General features: G+C 44.0%; 1 protein-coding gene across 1 annotated transcript in view; it reads right to left on the bottom strand.

Annotated features, from left to right (window-relative positions):
* Positions 1-13,295: 13,295 nt before the first annotated feature.
* The window catches only part of LOC128128375 (uncharacterized), a 46,912-nt gene continuing 39,299 nt past the window's right edge, over positions 13,296-20,908 (bottom strand). Inside the window, exon 2 of the mRNA XM_052767159.1 lies at positions 13,296-13,520. Within this exon, the coding sequence (XP_052623119.1) occupies positions 13,296-13,520 (225 nt within the window). The remainder of the gene's footprint in view (positions 13,521-20,908) is intronic.

The following is a 20,908-nucleotide window of genomic DNA, read 5'->3' as shown; positions in this document are numbered from 1 at the left end:
GGGAATGTAATGTTTAAACAATGTAAGATATGTAAACACTACTGGTTGTACTATGTTGATGAATGGTGACGAATGTTGTTATGTTTCATATATATTCAATGTTATGGTATTCAATTGAGTCACGACAGCCCCCGGACGTTTCCGCCGTCTGGTTCGGGGGTGTGACAAGAGCAGCAGGCCTCCTTCGAGACACTTCGCCAGAGACTATGGGAAGCCCCGGTGTTAGCCCTTCCGGAGGGGATGGAGGACTTCATAGTGTATTATGACGCGTCGATATCTGGGCTGGGAGCGGTGCTGATGCAGATGGGGCATGTGATAGCATACTCATCAAGACAGTTGAAGCCTCATGAGATGAGGTACCCCACCCACGAACTGGAGTTAGGGGCAGTGGTGTTCGCCCTCAAGATCTGGCATCATTATCTGTATCGGGATCGGTGTACCATATACACGGACCACAAGAGCCTGAAGTATTTAATGTATCAACCAAATCTGAATATTCGACAGAGGAGATGGTTGGATGTGGTGAAGGATTACGATTGTGAGATCCTGTACCACCCGAGCAAGGCTAATGTTGTAGCTGATGCACTGAGGCTCACCAACGCACCGACGGTGTTCATGGATCTCATGAATAGAGTGTGCAGGCCGATGTTGGATTGCTCGGTGATCATGTTCATCAACGACATATTGGGGTATTCAAGATCCAGAGAGCAGCAAGTGGAGCATTTGAGGGAGATCCTTGGAGTTCTGAGATCGGAGGGGCTTTATGCCAAATTCTCCAAGTGTGATTTCTGTTACGAGAGGTCCAGTTCCTAGGGCACCTCGTTAACCAGAAAGGAATATTGGTCGACCCGGCCAAGGTTGAGGCAGTGATCAGTTGGGAGGTGCCGAGGTCACCCACCGAGATCAGGAGTTTCCTACGGTTGGCTGGTTATTATCGGAGATTTATCAGGGATTTCTCCAAGACCGTCGTGCCACTCTCCAAGTTGACCCGGAAGGGTGTTGCTTTTACATGGGGTCCAGAACAGCAGGCCTCCTTAGAGACACTTCGCCAGAGACTATGCGAAGCCCCGGTGTTAGCCCTTCTGGAGGGGTGGATGACTTCGCAGTGTATTGTGACGCGTCGATATCTGGGCTGGGAGCGGTGCTGATGCAGATGGGGCATGTGATAGCATACTCATCAAGACAGTTGAAGCCTCATGAGATGAGGTATCCCACCCACGAACTGGAGTTAGGGGCAGTGGTGTTCGCCCTCAAGATCTGGCATCACTATCTGTATCGGGATCGGTGTACCATATACACGGACCACAAGAGCCTGAAGTATTTAATGTATCAACCAAATCTGAATATTCGACAGAGGAGATGGTTGGATGTGGTGAAGGATTACGATTGTGAGATCCTGTACCACCCGGGCAAGGCTAATGTTGTAGCTGATGCACTGAGGCTCACCAACGCACCGGCGGTGTTCATGGATCTCATGAATAGAGTGTGCAGGCCGATGTTGGATCGCTCGGTGATCATGTTCATCGACGACATATTGGGGTATTCAAGATCCAGAGAGCAACAAGTGGAGCATTTGAGGGAGATCCTTGGAGTTTTTAGATCGGAGGGGCTTGATGCCAAATTCTACAAGTGTGATTTCTGGTTGCGAGAGGTCCAGTTCCTAGGGCACCTCGTTAACCAGAAAGGGATATTGGTCGACCCGGACAAGGTTGAGGCAGTGATGAGTTGGGAGGTGCTGAGGTCACCTACCGAGATCAGGAGTTTCCTAGGGTTGGCTGGTTATTATCGGAGATTTATCAGGGATTTCTCCAAGATCGTCGTGCCACTACCAAGTTGACAAAGAAGGGTGTTGCTTTTACATAGGGTCCAGAGCAACAGGCCTCCTTCGAGACACTTCACCAGAGACTATGCAAAGCCCCGGTGTTAGCCCTTCCGGAGGGGATGGAGGACGTTGTAGTGTATTGTGATGCGTCGATATCTGGGCTGGAAGCGGTGCTGGTGCATAGGGGGCATGTGATAACATACGCATCGAGACAGCTGAAGCCTCATGAGATGAGGTATCCCATCCAGGATCTGGAGTTGGGGGCAATCGTGTTCGTCCTCAAGATATGGTCTCACTATCTGTATGGGGATCAGTGTACCATATACACGGACCACGAGAGCCAGAAGTATTTAATGGATCAACCCAATCTGAACATGCGATAGAGGAGACGATTGGATGTGGAGAAGGATTACGATTGTGAGATTCTGTACCACCCGGGCAAGGCTAATGTTGTAGCTGATGCACTGAGGCTCACCAACGCACCGACGATATTCATGGATCTCATGAATAGAGTGTGCAGGCCGATGTTAGATTGCTCGGTGATCGTGTTCATCGATGACATATTGGTGTATTCAAGATCCAGAGAGCAGCATGTGGAGCATTTGAGGGAGATCCTTGGAGTTCTGAGATCGGAGGGGATTTATGCCAAATTCTCCAAGTGTGATTTCTGGTTGCGAGAGGTCCAGTTCCTAGGGCACATTGGTCGACCCGGCCAAGGTTGAGGCAGTGATGAGTTGGGAGGTGCCGAGGTCACCTACCGAGATCAGGAGTTTCCTAGCGTTGGTTGGTTATTATCGAAGATTTATCAGGGATTTCTCCAAGATCGCCGTGCCACTCACCAAGTTGACCCGGAAGGGTGTTGCTTTTACATGGGGTCCAGAGCAGCAGGCCTCCTTCAATACACTTCGCCAGAGACTATGGGAAGCCCCGGTGTTAGCCCTTCCGGAGGGGATGGAGGACTTCGTAGTGTATTGTGACGCGTCGATATCTGGGCTGGGAGCGGTGCTTATGCAGATGGGGCATGTGATAGCATACTCATCGAGACAGTTGAAACCACATGAGATGAGGTATCCCACCCACGATCTGGAGTTGGGGGCAGTGGTGTTCGCCCTCAAGATCTGGCGTCACAATCTGTATGGGGTTTGGTGTACCATATACACGGACCATAAGAGCCTGAAGTATTTAATGGATCAGCTCAATATGAACATGCGACAGAGGAGATGGTTGGATGTGGTGAAGGACTATGATTGTGAGATCCTGTACCACCCGGGCAACGATAATGGTGTAGCCGATGCACTAAGCCGTAGGGCGGTGGGCACCCTGAGGCAAGATGTTTGTTCGAGATTGACAGTGATGACTCCGGTGTTGGACACCATTCGTGGGGCCCAGGCTGAGGCCGTGAGACCAGAAAGCCAGAAGAGAGAGCGAGTTGTCGGGCTGGTATCGGAGTTCATTACCGATAGCTGGGGGCTTATGACATTTCAGGGACGGATATGGGTACCGTTTGTGGGCAGGACGCGTACCATTTTGATGGAAGAGGCTCGTCCATCGATGTTATCGATCCATCCCGAGGCCACTAAGATGTATTTGGACCTGAAGAGGGAGTATTGTTGGCCCTGTATGAAGAGGTATGTCGCATGGTTTGTACAGAGATGCTTGACATGTCGTAGGGTTAAGGCCGAGCACCAGCATCCACATGGTAAGCTGCGGCCGTTAGAGATTATCGAGTTGAAATGGGAATAGATTACCATGGATTTCAACACCAAATATTCGAGGACTACGAGAGGTGTCGATGCAATTTGGGTGATTGTGGACAGGTCAACGAAGAGCGCTCATTTCCTTGCTATCAGTGAGAGCTCTTCCGCAGAGAGGTTGGCAGAGATGTACGTGAGAGAGGTGGTATCACGGCATGGAGAGCCAATCTTGATTGTCTCAGATCGAGATGTGCGATTCACTTCCAAATTCTGGAAGAAATTTCATGAGGAATTGGGTACGAGGCTGCATTTTAGTACTGCATACCACCCACAGACTGACGGGCAGAGTGAGCGGACGATTCAGACGCTCGAGGACATGCTCCGAGCATGTGTGTTGGATTTCGATGGGAGTTGGGCCACGTACTTTCCCTTGGCAGAGTTTTCCTACAACAACAGCCATCATTCGAGCATTGGTATGCCACCCTTTGAGTTGTTGTATGGGAGGAGGTGTCAGACCCCCATTTGTTGGGGAGAGGTAGGGCAGCATGTGATCGGTAGTACTGAGATCGTGCTTCAGACGAAAGAGCAGATACAACAGGTCAAATAGAGTTTGTTGACCGCCCAGAGTCACCAGAAGAGTTATGCGGACAGGCGCCGGTCCGAGCTCGAATTTCAGGTCGGCGACTTTGTGCTCCTGAAGGTCTATCCTTGGAAGGGAGTGATCTGATTGAGGAAGAGGGGCAAGTTGGGACCCCGATATATTGGTCCTTTTCGGGTGACCGCAAGAGTAGGAAGGGTAGCCTATTGATTGGAGCTACCTGCAGAGTTGGGTCAGATTCATGACACCTTCCACGTGTCGCAGCTGAGAAAGTGTATAGCCGACGAGTCGACAGTGGTGCCATTAGAGGATATTCAGGTGGATGCAAGCCTGAACTATGTTGAGAGACCGGTGGCGATTAGGTATCGGAAGATCAAGGTTATAAGGAATAAAGAGGTGCCTCTGGTGCATGTCCAGTGGCAGCATCGGAAAGGGTCAAAGTTGACTTGGGAGCCGCAGCGAGAGATGCGGGAGCAGCATCTAGAGTTATTTGCAGAGTAAGACTTCGAGGGCGAAGTCTGATTCTAGTGGTGGAGAATTGTAACATCCAGACTCCTAGGTATATTATTCTATTCTTTTATTTTTTTGGAGGATGTGAATGGACTCGGCGAGTTGGTGCTTAGACTCGCCGAGTAGGGTCGCGTATTCTTATCCGGTTTCATGGCTGCACTCGGCGAGTTCATGAGTGGACTCGGGGAGTCCACTCTGTTTAATGAAACCCTAATTCCTGGGTTTTGGAGCCTATTTAAGGGCACTCATAGCCTCCCATTGCGGCTACCAGTCCCTTGAGAGAAACCCTAAGTGAGCTAAATCGTTTGTGAGGAGGAGAGGCCATATTTGATCTTTGTATCATTGGTTTAGCAAGAAGAAGTTGAGTAAGATCAAGAGGAGGCTGAAGGAGGTGCTATTTGGAGGAATTCTGAGCTCAGGAGTGCTTATTTGAGGTATAATCTTGATCCATCTTCTGTTTTGGTGGTTGTCTATAGAGTTAGGGTTTTCAAGACCCTTTCGTAGATGGTTTTGATTGAGTATATGGTTCCTTTTCGTATTATGGTCTGAATATGAATCTATAGAGGTCCATAGACCTTACTCCTTTGAGCTTTATGTGGATTGATGGTGAATATGAGCTTAGGATGCCATATTAGAGGTCATTTCTTCAAATAGAACCTTGGAGCCCTTACATGGGCATCAAGCTTCGAACTTTACATGATTATTGGGACTAGAAAGGTTAGATATGTTCAGTAGAGCATCAGATCTAACCTTAGGAAACCATTGGAAGTGAGATGGTTTGGACTCGCCGAGTCCATGAACAGACTCGACGAGTCGAGTCGAGTTGTCCCGAGACTGTGAATCTAGAGAGTGACCCTCTGAGTTTAGTGAGTGACTCGGTAAGTCAAAAGAGAATCAGAGGAGTAGAGTTCATGTCACACCCCAAACCAAGGATGGCGGAAACGTCCGGGGGTGGAGGACTTCATGTATAGTATCATAACTGTAATGGCAATAGTGATGAAAGTAAACACCACCAACATATATATATATATATATATATATATATATATATATATATATATATATATATATATATATATATAATTGAAAGAGTTACATCATTGTATGAATTACATGTTTCAAAATCAATTACAATATGTTGACAAAAATATGAAACGTTTGACGCCTTAACGTCCCACCCTCAAAATCCACTTGATTTTCTGTTTAGTGATTTCCTGAGAATACAAGTTGTTTTAAAAAAATGTCAACAGAATGGTTGGTGAATTCATAAGTTTTTGTAAACAATTATGAAAAAGCTTGTCTCGTAATTGTATAGTTGTTCAAGAAAAATCCGATATTTTTCTTAAGATGAATACTGTAATTTTGTATCCAAAGACTGAAATGTACGAGTCATCTTCCTTATTTACAGAAGATAATGTGAGTTTATTCCAACATAAACGTGTATGATATCAAAGAAATTCTAGTAAATTCTTATGTTTGTTAATACTTTCTGTGAGTTATTATAACCATACTATGACCTAGGTGGCCTGAAAACGACGTTCTTCGGGCGTCGTAAAACTAAAATGACACATGTCACCACAGACCTGCCGGTCTAGCTGTTGCAAGAAGCTCTGGTGTGGGTTTGTCAAGCCCAATATAGATCTATATACAACTATCACGCTATCCCTCCAGGAGACTCTGGTTATAATACATGACTTATGATTAATGCGAAGCGAATGTTTCACAAAGTTATTAACGAATTCACACTTAACGAAATGAAAAATTCCCTTTTTGTATAAATGTACCTTTCTGAAATGTATGTATTTTGAAATATATTATAAACTATACCTATTATAGTTTATCAAAACAAGGGTAGTAACAGCAAAGTACATAAACTATACTTAACGTAGTTTAATAAAATGTTTGTGTGTAATGGTTGTACTTCAATGATAACACCCTGTTTATTCTATGTTTTATCTAGTAAAAATCCATTTGTTAACTGATGTATATCTAGATACTAACACAAGAATGTCATATATTGCCATAACACATAAACACATAATGTTATATACCTTGCTCAACATGTTACAAGGTGAAATGAGATTACTAGTGTTTTTCAGTTAATAACCTTTTCTGTAACTGTTATTAGAAAATTTGTAGAAAAATCATAAAATGTCCAAATCAAGTTCTGTAACTTCTGAGAGTTTGGAAATTGAGTCTAGTTTGTTCATAAATTTTTCCATAATTTTTAGTGACCTCTAACTTGTGCGAACAAGTCCATAATCACAAACTGGTCCGGATTGATGTTTGAAATGATAGGCAGTTTTGTAAAAATCACCATAAATTGTAGAAAAATCGTATGGAGATGTGCAAGTAGTCATTTTAAAGCTAAAAACATTAACTACATGCACCTAAAACATTTTTGAAAACAAAAATGCCTAAATTATCCAAAACACTCCATGAATGGGGTCCAATGTTTCTGATGAAAGCTGTTAGATAAGTTTAGTTATGTTCAAGGTGTTTTAACTTGTATTATCCCCCTTAAAACTTAAGAAAACATGGTAATGGAGGGGTATGAACTCACCTTGAGAGATTTCACATACAAAGAGATATTTGGGAGAGATTTCACATACTTGGAGAGATTTCACATACAAAGAGATATTTGGGAGAGATTTGACATACATGAAGAGATTTGGGAGAGATTTCATGTGTGACAATTGTGAATGTTTGGCTCCGCAACACAAGGTTCGTGGACCCCGTTATGTCATGTTTAAGGATCCTACACACTCCCGACGAGTATGCAACATGGTTTTATCAGTTTAGTTCATTGTTTAGCACTAAAGCTCAGGAAATTTAAACACACGAACTTTTCCCAAGTGATGTTTTCCCATTAATATAGTGAGTTATACATTAATTACATAACACAAACCCTAATATACAAGGTTAAATCGAGTTGACCAGTTTGACTTGTTGACTTTGAATTGACCCTGGATTGACGATTGTCACATCATCCCCCCGTTAGAGGGAATTTCGTCCCGAAATTTAATCTCGGACTAGGACTTTAAGGGTTTGGGAAGAGATGCGGATACTTTTGTTTCATTTGATCTTCGCGTTCCCAGGTGAACTCAGGTCCTCGTTTCGCGTTCCAACGAACCTTCACTATGGGAATGCGACTTTGTTTCGTTCTCTTGATCCCTCGATCCATGATCTCGACTGGTTCCTCCACAAAGTGGAAATTTTCATTAACTTCGATTTCGTCGAGCGGTATTACGAATGTCCCATCAGACAGGCACTTCTTCAGGTTCGATACGTGAAAGGTGGGATGTACCTTGTCGAGTTCCTGAGGTAATCGAAGTTTGTATGCCACTGGTCCAATCCGGGCAAGGATTTCAAATGGACCAATATACCTTGGGCTTAGTTTCCCACGCTTGCCAAAACGTATCACTCCTTTCCAAGGGGAAACTTTTAGTAGTACTCGATCACCAACCTGAAATTCTAAAGGTTTGCGTCGCTTATCCGCGTAACTCTTTTGTCGATCACGGGAGGCCTTCAACCTCTCTCGGATCTGCACTATCTTTTCTGTGGTCTCCCTTATGATTTCAGGACTAGTGAGGGTGTTGTTAGGGACTTGTCCCCTAGCTAGCTGAGTATCCCCCGCTTCGGCCCAACACAGGGGTGATCTGCACTTGCGACCATAGAGAGTTACGAACGGAGTGACTTTAATGCTACTGTGATAGCTGTTATTATAGGAGAATTCGATAAGCGGCAAATGGGTATCCCATTCCTTACCAAAGTCTATCACACAGGCTCTCAGCATGTCTTCCAATGTCTGGATGGTTCTCTCGCTTTGCCCGTCGGTTTGTGGATGGTAGGCCTTACTCATGTAAAGCCTAGTTCCTAGAGACTTCTCTAGGGACTGCCAGAACCGTGAGGTGAATCTACTATCTCGATCATAGATAATGGATATAGTTACACCATGCAGTCGCACGATCTCCTTGATGTATGTCTTGGTTAACTTCCCCATCTTGTCTGTTTCCTTTATTGGCAGAAACTGCGCGGACTTGGTTAATCTGTCTATGATAACCCATATGGTATCCAGCCCGCCTGATGTCTTAGGCAGCTTGGTTATGAAGTCCATGGTTATCCGTTCCCACTTCCGCTCGGGTATATCTGGTTGTTGAAGTAGTCCTGATGGCTTCTGATACTCTACCTTGACCTTGGCGCAAGTCAGGCACTTGCTCACATAAGTAGCAATTTCAGCCTTCATGTTTGGCCACCAGTATAACCTTTTGAGGTCTAGATACATCTTATCTGACCCCGGATGGATGGAGTATCGAGTATTGTGTGCTTCATTCGTTACGATGTCTCGGTACCCACCGAACTTCGGTGTCCAGATTCGGTTCATGAGATAACGAGCTCCATCCTCCTTGACTTCCAAGTTCTTATCCATCCTTCTTAATGCTTCGTTCGCCACGTTTTCTGGTTTCAAGGCTTCTAACTGGGCATCCTTGATCTGCGTGGCCAGTTGTGAATGGATGGTCATGGCTAGGGATTTTACTCGGCGACCCGAATATTCTTTCCTACTTAAGGCATCAGCCACTACATTGGCCTTTCCCGGGTGGTAGCGAATTTCACATTCGTAGTCATTCAGCAGCTCCACCCATCTTCTTTGGCGCATGTTAAGTTCTTTCTGGTTGAGAATATGTTGAAGACTTTTGTGATCAGTGAAGATGGTGCACTTGGTGCCGTAGAGGTAGTGCCTCCAGATCTTCAGGGTGAATACCACTGCTCCCAGTTCAAGGTCGTGGGTGGTATAATTAACTTCGTGTGTCTTAAGTTGCCTTGATGCGTAAGCGATGACTTTCCCCCTCTGCATGAGCACGCATCCGAGGCCTTGATTTGAGGCATCACAATATACCACAAAGTCATCAGTTCCTTCTGGGAGAGTCAAAACTGGTGCGCTGCATATAGCTTGCTTTAACGTCTGGAAAACGGCTTGTTGTTGATCTTCCCACTTAAACACCACACCTTTCTAAGTCAAGGTGGTGAGTGGTTTGGCGATCTTGGAGAAGTTCTGTATGAATCTTCGGTAGTAGCCAGAAAGCCCTAAAAGTTGTCGAATTTCTGTTGGCGTTGTTGGTGCCGACCAGTTTTCAATAGCTCTGATTTTTGCGGGATCCACGTGTATTCCCCTCTCGCTGACCACATGGCTTAGAAAAATCACTTCCCTTATCCAAAATTTGCACTTTGAGAATTTGGCATAAAGCTTCTCTGCCCTCAGTGTTTCCAAGATTAGCCGGAGATGTTGACGGTGTTCTTCCTCGCTTCGGGAGTAGATTAAGATATCGTCAATGAATACAATCACGAATTTGTCTAAGTAGGGTCGACACACTCGATTCATCAGGTCCATGAATACCGCCGGTGCGTTTGTCAATCCAAAGGGCATTACTACAAACTCGTAGTGCCCGTAGCGAGTTCTGAACGCAGTCTTGGGAATATCATCTTCTTGAACTCGTAGTTAGTGATAACCCGACCTCAGGTTGATTTTTGAAAAGTAGCTTGCTCCTTGGAGCTGGTCGAAGAGGTCGTCGATTCGGGTTAGGGGATATCGGTTCTTGATAGTGAGTTTGTTTAGCTCCCGGTAGTCCATGCACATGCGAAAAGATCCGTCATTCTTCTTCACAAACAGGACCGGTGCTCCCTAGGGTGAGAAAATTGGCCTAATGAATCCTTTGCTCAACAGTTCATTCAACTGGTTGGACAGTTCTTGCATTTCTGCCGGTGCTAAGTGGTACGGAGCTTTAGCGACGGGGGTAGCTCCCAAAATTAAGTCGATCCAGAACTCGACTTGTCGTGCGAGGGGTACACCTGGGAGATCTTCGGGAAATACATCGGGGTAGTTGCCCACCACGGGAATGTCGTTGATATCCTTCTCTTCTTGCTTCATGTCTACTACGTGGGCTAGAAATGCGTGGTATTCCTTTCGGAGATAGTTTTGGGCCTTGACGCAAGAGATGATCCATAAATTTGAATTGGGTTTGTCGCCATAGACGAGGAGAGTTTCACCATTTAGCAGATTAAGACGAATGGCCCTTTCGTAACATAGAATGTCGGCACGATGAGAACTTAACCAATCCATACCGATGATTATGTCTAAACATTTTATTGTGACCGGCATCAGGTTTATACTAAACGAATGCTTGTCTAGAGTGAGGGTACACCCTGAGCATATAACATTTGTGCGCTCTACGTTCCCATTTGCCATTTCTACTACGTAAGTATCTTTTAATGAATGAGGGTTTTGTTTTAGCAATTGTTTGAATTGGTGGCTGACAAAACTCCTCTCCGCTCCACTATCAAATAGTACGCAAGCATAGGTGTTATTGAGGAGAAACGTATCGGTAACCACCGTAGGATCTGTGACTGCCTCCCCATGTCCGATTTCCAGGACTCTCCCTACTCCACCTGCATTAGGGGCTTGCGCCTTGGGGCAATTTCTTTTAAAGTGTCCTGCTTCACCACATCCATAGCAGGTTTAGCTTTCCCCTGTACCGGCAACTTGGTTGAGCGGTCGTGCTGGCGCTTTGCAGAAAAGAGCGGCATGCCCCTTCCTATCACAGTTTTTGCAGTGCATTTCCCTGCAAGCACCATTGTGGTGGTAGTTGCATTTGTTTCACTTAGGGAGATTTCCAACATACTGCTTTGGTGGTGTTGGAGTGATGGTAGTTGTGGCTGCGTGGACAGCAACAGTCTGTTGCTTCTTAGCGGGATCCTGTGTCGATTGTTTCTTCTTATTGTTCTAGAAATTCCTCTTGTTGTTGCCTCCTTTCGTCTGGTTGGTAGTGGTGACCACGGTGCCACGACTAGCCCTGTGATCGATAAGTTGTTGTGCCAACTCCTTGGCACTCTCGAAGGTGGTAGGTTTCGAGGCTAGTACCCTGTCTTGAATCTGGGATGACAGCCCCCAGAGATATCGCTCCACCTTCTTCTCCTCTAGAGTGACCATTGTTGGACAGAGGAGTGCTAGATCATTAAAGCGAGCGGTATAAGTCTCAAGATCAGTGCCCGTCATTCTGAGGTTCCAGAGTTCTTCCTCGAGTTTTTGTATTTCTCCCCTCGGACAGTATTCTTTCAACATCAGCGCTTTTAGGTTTTCCCAGCCAATGGAGTTAGCCACTGCAAGAGTATGTGACCTAACTCGGCCATTCCACCAAGTAATAGCTTTTCTTGTGAAAGTGAACGCTGCATACTTGACCTTGCTCGCTTCGGGACAAGCACAGATTTCAAAGACTGCTTCGGTCCTTTCGAACTGTTGCATCAGCGCGATGACGCCCTCGCTTCCATCGAAAGGAACAGGTTTGCCGTTTGTGAAGTCCTTGAAAGAACACTCCTTAGCACGCCATGTGCTGTCCCCCTGATTTGATTTGGTATTCCCGGACCCGGAGCCGCCGGAACCATTCGTACCCATTTGCGACATTGCTGCCGCCACGGCTGCTGTTACTGCAGCTTCAAACATCACATGGTCGAACTCTAGCGGTGGTGGTGGAGGAGGCGATGCTGAGTTACCAGAAGGCCTTCTCCTTGGTGGCATGGTTCTGTCGTAAAAAAAATGACCAGTCGGTAAGACCTCAACAGTAATAACGAGTCGAGTGCTACTTGATTCATCTCAATTGTATTTTATCTCGAGTTTATTACTTTAGAAGGAAATTCATCATGAAGTTTATGCAATTAAACTTATGAATTAAATAGTGTTGACCCAAGTAAAGTCATGCGTTTGATTCCGTGTCTGACTTACTCCTAAGATTTGTTCTATGTGTCTTAGTTATGCGTAATTAGAATTTTCAAATAAACTGTTGATACTAATGAGTTTGCCCTAAGTCCACAACCAAACAAGGAACAGGTCCTAAGGCGGACTTATCATTTCTAGGTCGATTACAGCTTTTAATTACACATAACAACAAGGTACACTTAAAATCTTAGAAATTTTCAATTGTAAATTGTTTGTAATATCACATAGCAACTTTCATGTCAACCTTTAATGAGGTAAGATGCATGCCAAAATCATAGATAATCTTTTAATACATATTGTTTTGAGAAAATTTTGACCTTACAAGGGTCTACATTACATCATAATAAAAGATAACGTTTTGACAGTACAAAAGCCCCTATGACTAGTGTGATAACTGAGTCGCGGTTCAACCTATTCGCAATAAAGAGTAGCACCAACGCATACTCGAAATCCTAGATTTATAACAAAACATGACCTGTGTGAACACTACTCGCGGCGGGTGGTATCTGGTTCATGGTGGCCCTGAGATGAGGTCGAGGCTCTCTGAAGCTCCGTAACCCGGCATTCGGCCGCGATCACTCTCTCCTCGAGAGCTGCGTGCCTCTCTTGGTACTCCCTTACCTCCGCTCGAGCAGTGGTAAGATCCTCGATGAGTTGGTCCACTGGATAGAAGTCCCTCTCCAGATCCCGGGTGCGTGCATCGGTGGCTGTCGTAATAGCGCTGAGATTTCGAACCTGGTCTGCCATTTCCCTACTCTGGTTCCCCAAGTTCATGATGTGTTGGATCATAACGGGGAGAGCTCTGTCAGCCGGTCCCCCATGACTGAGGTCATAGTATCCTCGTTGGTCGCCATATGGTGACCGTTGGCGCTGTTGTCGGCTCCACCTTTCGATTGTTGTTGCTCAACGGGGTTCAGGCCCGCTGTGCCCCCAGCGGTTTGCAGGTACCCTCGCGATGTAAGGAGGGTTGAAGACTTCCTCCTCTGGCTCTTCTTCACCTTCGTCCTCATCCATGTCCATTTCGTGGTCTTCCTCTTCTTCTTTTTCTTCGTCTACCTCCTCTTTTTCCTCTTCGGGTTCTTCTTCGGGATCCTCTTCGGGGTCCTCTTCAATCCAGCCGACATTTCCCTGATTGGGAAAGTATGGGTCTCCTGGTAGGTGAAATCCTTCCATGTCGTCTGCGCGAGAATAGGGGTGTAAGAAGCAGATAGCGGTTAATATTAATAAGATTGCGATATAGCAACATACAAATACTCCTATAGTATTTTAAATGTTTAGATTTGGTTCTTATAGCATTCTTTGTAGGGTGAAGTTAGGTTATTAGATTTGTTGCCCTCCTATGACTATCCCCCGATATGAGTAAGTCACTTCCCGGTCGAATATAGTTGATCAGGCTATATCCTTCCCAAAACTGATTACTCATACCAAGGCATACTCGTAGCGTTCAACTCCTCTTCTTTTAGTTTATTTTCTTCTAGTTATGACACTACGCGAGTATGCAATGCATGTGGGCATACTTTTAAACAAGAATCTATTCATTTTCTAAAAGTATAACCCGTTAGGTTGTTTTAAAATCAGAGACTCTTAGTCCCAATTGTGTTTATAGTTTGTATATCCTATGTTGTTTGATATACTTAATTCACTATAAACCGTGCTCTGATACAAATCTGTCATACCCCCAAACCAAGGATGGCGGAAACGTCCGGGTGTAGAGGACTTCATGTATAGTATCATAACAGTAATGGCAATAGTGATGAAAGTAAACACCACCAACATATATATATATATATATATATATATATATATATATATATATATATATATATATATATATATATATATATATATATAATTGAAAGAGTTACATCATTGTATGAATTACATGTTTCAAAATCAATTACAATATGTTGACAAAAATATGAAACGTTTGACGCCTTAACGTCACATCCTCAAAATCCACTTGATTTCCTGTTTAGTGATTTCCTGAGAATACAAGTTGTTTGAAAAAAATGTCAACAGAACGGTTGGTGAGTTTGTAAGTTTTTGTAAACAATTATGAAAAAGCTTGTCTCGTAATTGTATAGTTGTTCCAGAAAAATCCGATATTTTTCTTAAAATGAATACTGTAATTTTGTATCCAAAGACTGAAACGTATGAGTAATCTTCCTTATTTACAGAAAATAATGTGAGTTTATTCCAACATAAACGCGTATGATATCAATGAAATTCTAGTAAATTCTTATGTTTGTTAATACTTTCTGTGAGTTATTATAACCATACTATGACCTAGGTGGCCTGAAAACGACGTTCTTCGGGCGTCGTAAAACTGAAATGACACATGTCACCACAGACCTGCCGGTCTAGCTGTTGCAAGCAACTCTGTTGTGGGTTTGTCAAGCCCAATATAGATCTATATACAACTATCACGCTCTCCCTCCAAGAGACTCTACAGGACTTATGATTAATGCGAAGCGAATGCCTCACAAAGTTATTAACGAATTCACACTTAACGAAATGAAAAATTCCCTTTTTGTATAAATGTACCTTTCTGAAATGTATGTATTTTGAAATTTATTACAAACTATACCTATTATAGTTTATCAAAACAAGGGTAGTAATAGCAAAGTACATAAACTATACTTAACGTAGTTTAATAAAATGTTTGTGTGTAATGGTTGTACTTCAATGATAACACCTTGTTTATTCTATGCTTTATCTAGTAAAAATCCATTTGTTAACTGATGTATATCTAGATACTAACACAAGAATGTCATATATTGCCATAACACATAAACACATAATCTTATATAACTTGCTCAACATGTTACAAGGTGAAATGAGATTACTAGTGTTTTTCAGTTAATAACCTTTTCTGTAACTGTTATTAGAAAATTTGTAGAAAAATCATAAAATGTCCAAATCAAGTTCTGTAACTTCTGAGAGTTTGGAAAATGAGTCTAGTTTGTTCATAAATTTTTCCATAATTTTTAGTGACATCTAACTTGTGTGAACAAGTCCATAATCACAAACTGGTCCGGATTGATGTTTGAAATGATAGGCAGTTTTGTAAAAATCACCATAAATCGTAGAAAAATCGTATGGAGATGTGCAAGTAGTCATTTTAAAGCTAAAAACATGAACTACATATACCTAAAACAGTTTTGAAAACACAAATGCCTAACTTATCCAAAACACTCCGTGAATGGGGTCCAATGTTTCTGATGAAAGTTGTTAGATAAGTTTAGTTATGTTCAAGGTGTTTTAACTTGTATTATCCCCCTTAAAACTTACGAAAACATGGTAATGGAGGGGTATGAACTCACCTTGAGTGATTTCAGAAGAGGCTTGGTGAATAATGGAAGTAAACAACTCAAGAACACTTGAAGATGCTTTGAAGATTTTCGAGAATCTAACATCAAAGTGATGGAGTTTGTGTAAGCAATCAATGGTTTGAGTAGAATGAAGAGAAATAATCACAAGGAGGGTGAATTATACTAACCAAGAATGTGAGAAAGCTTGATACTCAGCCTTGAATCTCGAATTTTGATGGAGAAAGTTTGAGAGAAAAGTGGAGATGGATCCTTGGTGAAATGAGAGCAAATGAGGGAAGTGAGGAGAGAGGATGGTTTATTCCAGCTCTAAAAACGTGGGAAAGGGTGATAATTGAGTGGAAAGGACATGGAAGTGACCCAGGTAAGGTGGGGAGGTGTGGCTGGTCATAGAGTGGGTGTGGGGGTGGTTGCTTGTGTCATAAGGTAAAGCAAAGTCAACACTCTACCTTAATTATTCACCCATCAGATTTTATTATTTAAATAAGGATTTTCATAAAAATATGATTAAATTATGAATATTTTGGGTATATTTTGTTAAAATACGAGTTTGGGTGAAAATCCCGCATTAAAATCTCGAAAAACGGGCTTAAAATGATAAAAATATCAAAGAAGGGTGAAAAGTGTCGAAATTCCGAATTCTGGCCGAGGTCTCGGCCTCTGATGCTTGGAGCCGAGAATAGAACTAAAGACCGAGAGAAGAGAGCAGAGACCGAGAGGAGAGAAGGGGGAACCGAGAGGAGAGGCTCGGCTGCTTGGGGCGCCTCTCTGGCCGAAGGTGGTGCCCGGTGCTTGGGGGACCGAGAGCCTCGTAGGTTCTGCTCATCAGGAGGGACCGAGAGCATGGTCCTCGGACCGAAGGTCATGCCTCTCGGGCCGAAAGTAGAGGGGAAGCCTCTCGGGCAGAAAGTAAGAAGGGAAGCCTCTCGGCTCCTAAGAGGTTTCGGTTCCTAAAGTCCGTTTTTCGTGTAGACTTCCGTTTTTGGGCTGATTTCGCCAAATTCGAGGGTCGGGATGCCCAGAGTGATTATAGAAAGTTGAGAGAGATTTTGAGAGAGATTTGGGAGAGATTTCACATACTTGGGGAGATTTGGGAGAGATTTGACATTCTTGGAGAGATTTCACATACAAAGAGATATTTGGGAGAGATTTCACATACTTGGAGAGATTTCACATTCAAAGAGATATTTGGGAGAGATTTCACATACTTGGAGAGATTTGGGAGAGATTTGACATTCTTAGATAGATTTCACATACAAAGAGATATTTGGGAGAGATCTCACATACTTGGAGAGATTTCACATACAAAGAGATATTTGGGAGAGATTTCACATACTTGGAGAGATTTCACATACAAAGAGATATTTGGGAGAGATTTGACATACATGAAGAGATTTGGGAGAGATTTCATGTGTGACAATTGTGAATGTTTGGCTCCGCAACACAAGGTTCGTGGACCCCGTTATGTCATGTTTAAGGATCCTACACACTCCCGACGAGTATGCAACATGGTTTTATCAGTTTAGTTCATTGTTTAGCACTAAAGCTCAGGAAATTTAAACACACGAACTTTTCCCAAGTGATGTTTTCCCATTAATATAGTGAGTTATACATTAATTACATAACACAAACCCTAATATACTAGGTTAAATCGAGTTGACCGGTTTGACTTGTTGACTTTGAATTGACCCTGGATTGACGATTGTCACATCATCCCCCCGTTAGAGGGAATTTCGTCCCGAAATTTAATCTCGGACTAGGACTTTAAGGGTTTGGGAAGAGATGCGGATACTTTTGTTTCATTTGATCTTCGCGTTCCCAGGTGAACTCAGGTCCTCGTTTCGCGTTCCAACGAACCTTCACTATGGGAATGCGACTTTGTTTCGTTCTCTTGATCCCTCGATCCATGATCTCGACTGGTTCCTCCACAAAGTGGAAATTTTCATTAACTTCGATTTCGTCGAGCGGTATTACGAATGTCCCATCAGACAGGCACTTCTTCAGGTTCGATACGTGAAAGGTGGGATGTACCTTGTCGAGTTCCTGAGGTAATCGAAGTTTGTATGCCACTGGTCCAATCCGGGCAAGGATTTCAAATGGACCAATATACCTTGGGCTTAGTTTCCCACGCTTGCCAAAACGTATCACTCCTTTCCAAGGGGAAACTTTTAGTAGTACTCGATCACCAACCTGGAATTCTAAAGGTTTGCGTCGCTTATCCGCGTAACTCTTTTGTCGATCACGGGAGGCCTTCAACCTCTCTCGGATCTACACTATCTTTTCTGTGGTCTCCCTTATGATTTCAGGACTAATGAGGGTGTTGTTAGGGACTTGTCCCCTAGCTAGTTGAGTATCCCCCGCTTCGGCCCAACACAGGGGTGATCTGCACTTGCGACCATAGAGAGTTACGAACGGAGTGACTTTAATGCTACTATGATAGCTGTTATTATAGGAGAATTCGATAAGCGGCAAATGGGTATCCCATTCGTTACCAAAGTCTATCACACAGGCTCTCAGCATGTCTTCCAATGTCTGGATGGTTCTCTCACTTTGCCCGTCGGTTTGTGGATGGTAGGCCTTACTCATGTAAAGCCTAGTTCCTAGAGACTTCTCTAGGGACTGCCAGAACCGTGAGGTGAATCTACTATCTCGATCATAGATAATGGATATAGTTACACCATGCAGTCGCACGATCTCCTTGATGTATGTCTTGGTTAACTCCCCATCTTGTATGTTTCCTTTATTGGCAGAAACTGCACGGACTTGGTTAATCTGTCTATGATAACCCATATGGTATCCAGCCCGCCTGATGTCTTAGGCAGCTTGGTTATGAAGTCCATGGTTATCCGTTCCCACTTCCGCTCGGGTATATCTGGTTGTTGAAGTAGTCCTGATGGCTTCTGATACTCTACCTTGACCTTGGTGCAAGTCAGGCACTTGCTCACATAAGTAGCAATTTCAGCCTTCATGTTTGGCCACCAGTATAACCTTTTGAGGTCTAGATACATCTTATCTGACCCCGGATGGATGGATTATCGAGTATTGTGTGCTTCATTCGTTACGATGTCTCGGTACCCACCGAACTTCGGTGTCCAGATTCGGTTCATGAGATAACGAGCTCCATCCTCCTTGACTTCCAAGTTCTTATCCATCCTTCTTAATGCTTCGTTCGCCACGTTTTCTGGTTTAAAGGCTTCTAACTGGGCATCCTTGATCTGCGTGGCCAGTTGGGAATGGATGGTCATGGCTAGGGATTTTACTCGGCGACCCGAATATTCTTTCCTACTTAAGGCATCGGCCACTACATTGGCCTTTCCCGGATGGTAGCGAATTTCACATTCGTAGTCATTCAGCAGCTCCACCCATCTTCTTTGGCGCATGTTAAGTTCTTTCTGGTTGAGAATATGTTGAAGACTTTTGTGATTAGTGAAGATGGTGCACTTGGTGCCGTAGAGGTAGTGCCTCCAGATCTTCAGGGCGAATACCACTGCTCCCAGTTCAAGGTCATGGGTGGTATAATTAACTTCGTGTGTCTTAAGTTGCCTTGATGCGTAAGCGATGACTTTCCCCCTCTACATGAGCACGCATCCGAGGCCTTGATTTGAGGCATCACAATATACCACAAAGTCATCAGTTCCTTCTGGGAGAGACAAAACTGGTGCGCTGCATAGAGCTTGCTTTAACGTCTGGAAAACGGCTTCTTGTTGATCTTCCCACTTAAACACCACACCTTTCTAAGTCAAGGTGGTGAGTGGTTTCGCGATCTTGGAGAAGTTCTGTATGAATCTTCGGTAGTAGCCAGCAAGCCCTAAAAGTTGTCGAATTTTTGTCGGCGTTGTTGGTGCCGACCAGTTTTCAATAGCTCTGATTTTTTAGGGATCCACATGTATTCCCCTCTCGCTGACCACATGGCCTACAAAAATCACTTAGCTTATCCAAAAATCGCACTTTAAGAATTTGGCATAAAGCTTCTCTGCCCTCAGTGTTTCCAAGATTAGCCGGAGATGTTGACGGTGTTCTTCCTCGCTTCGGGAGTAGATTAAGATATTGTCGATGAATACAATCACGAATTTGTCTAAGTAGGGTCGACACACTCGATTCATCAGGTCCATGAATACCGCCGGTGCGTTTGTCAATCCAAAGGGCATTACTACAAACTCGTAGTGCCCGTAGCGAGTTCTGAACGCAGTCTTGGGAATATCATCTTCTTGAACTCGTAGTTGGTGATAACCCGACCTCAGGTCGATTTTTGAAAAGTAGCTTGCTCCTTGGAGCTGGTCGAAGAGGTCGTCGATTCGGGTTAGGGGATATCGGTTCTTGATAGTGAGTTTGTTTAGCTCCCGGTAGTCCATGCACATGCGAAAAGATCCGTCATTCTTCTTCACAAACAGGACCGGTGCTCCCCAGGGTGAGAAAATTGGCCTGATGAATCCTTTGCTCAACAGTTCATTCAACTGGCTGGACAGTTCTTGCATTTCTGCTGGTGCTAAGCGGTACGGAGCTTTAGCGACGGGGGTAGCTCCCTGAATTAAGTCGATCCAGAACTCGACTTGTCGTGCGAGGGGTACACCTGGGAGATCTTCGAGAAATACATCGGGGTAGTTGCCCACCACGGGAATGTCGTTGATATCCTTCTCTTCTTGCTTCATGTCTACTACGTGGGCTAGAAATGCGTGGTATTCCTTTCGGAGATAGTTTTGGGCCTTGACGCAAGAGATGATCCATAAATTTGAATTGGGTTTGTCGCCATAGACGAGGAGAGTTTCGCCATTTAGCAGATTAAGACGAATGGCCCTTTCGTAACATAGAATGTTGGCACGATGAGAACTTAACCAATCCATACCGATGATTATGTCAAAACATTTTATTGTGACCGGCATCAGGTTTATATTAAACGAATGGTTGTCTAGAGTGAGGGTACACCCTGAGCATATAACATTTGTGCGCTCTACCTTCCCATTTGCCATTTCTACTACGTAAGTATCTTTTAATGAATGAGGGTTTTGTTTTAGCAATTGTTTGAATTGGTGGCTCACAAAACTCCTCTCCGCTCCATTATCAAATAGTACGCAAGCATAGGTGTTATTGAAGAGAAACGTACCGGTAACCACCGTAGGATCTGTGACTGCCTCCCCATGTCCGATTTCCAGGACTCTCCCTACTCCACCTGCATTAGGGGCTTGCGCC

Source organism: Lactuca sativa, chromosome 1, assembly GCF_002870075.4.
Source record: "Lactuca sativa cultivar Salinas chromosome 1, Lsat_Salinas_v11, whole genome shotgun sequence".
Classification (NCBI taxonomy): Eukaryota; Viridiplantae; Streptophyta; class Magnoliopsida; order Asterales; family Asteraceae; genus Lactuca; species Lactuca sativa.
This window is presented reverse-complemented; position numbering and strand designations above follow the sequence as displayed.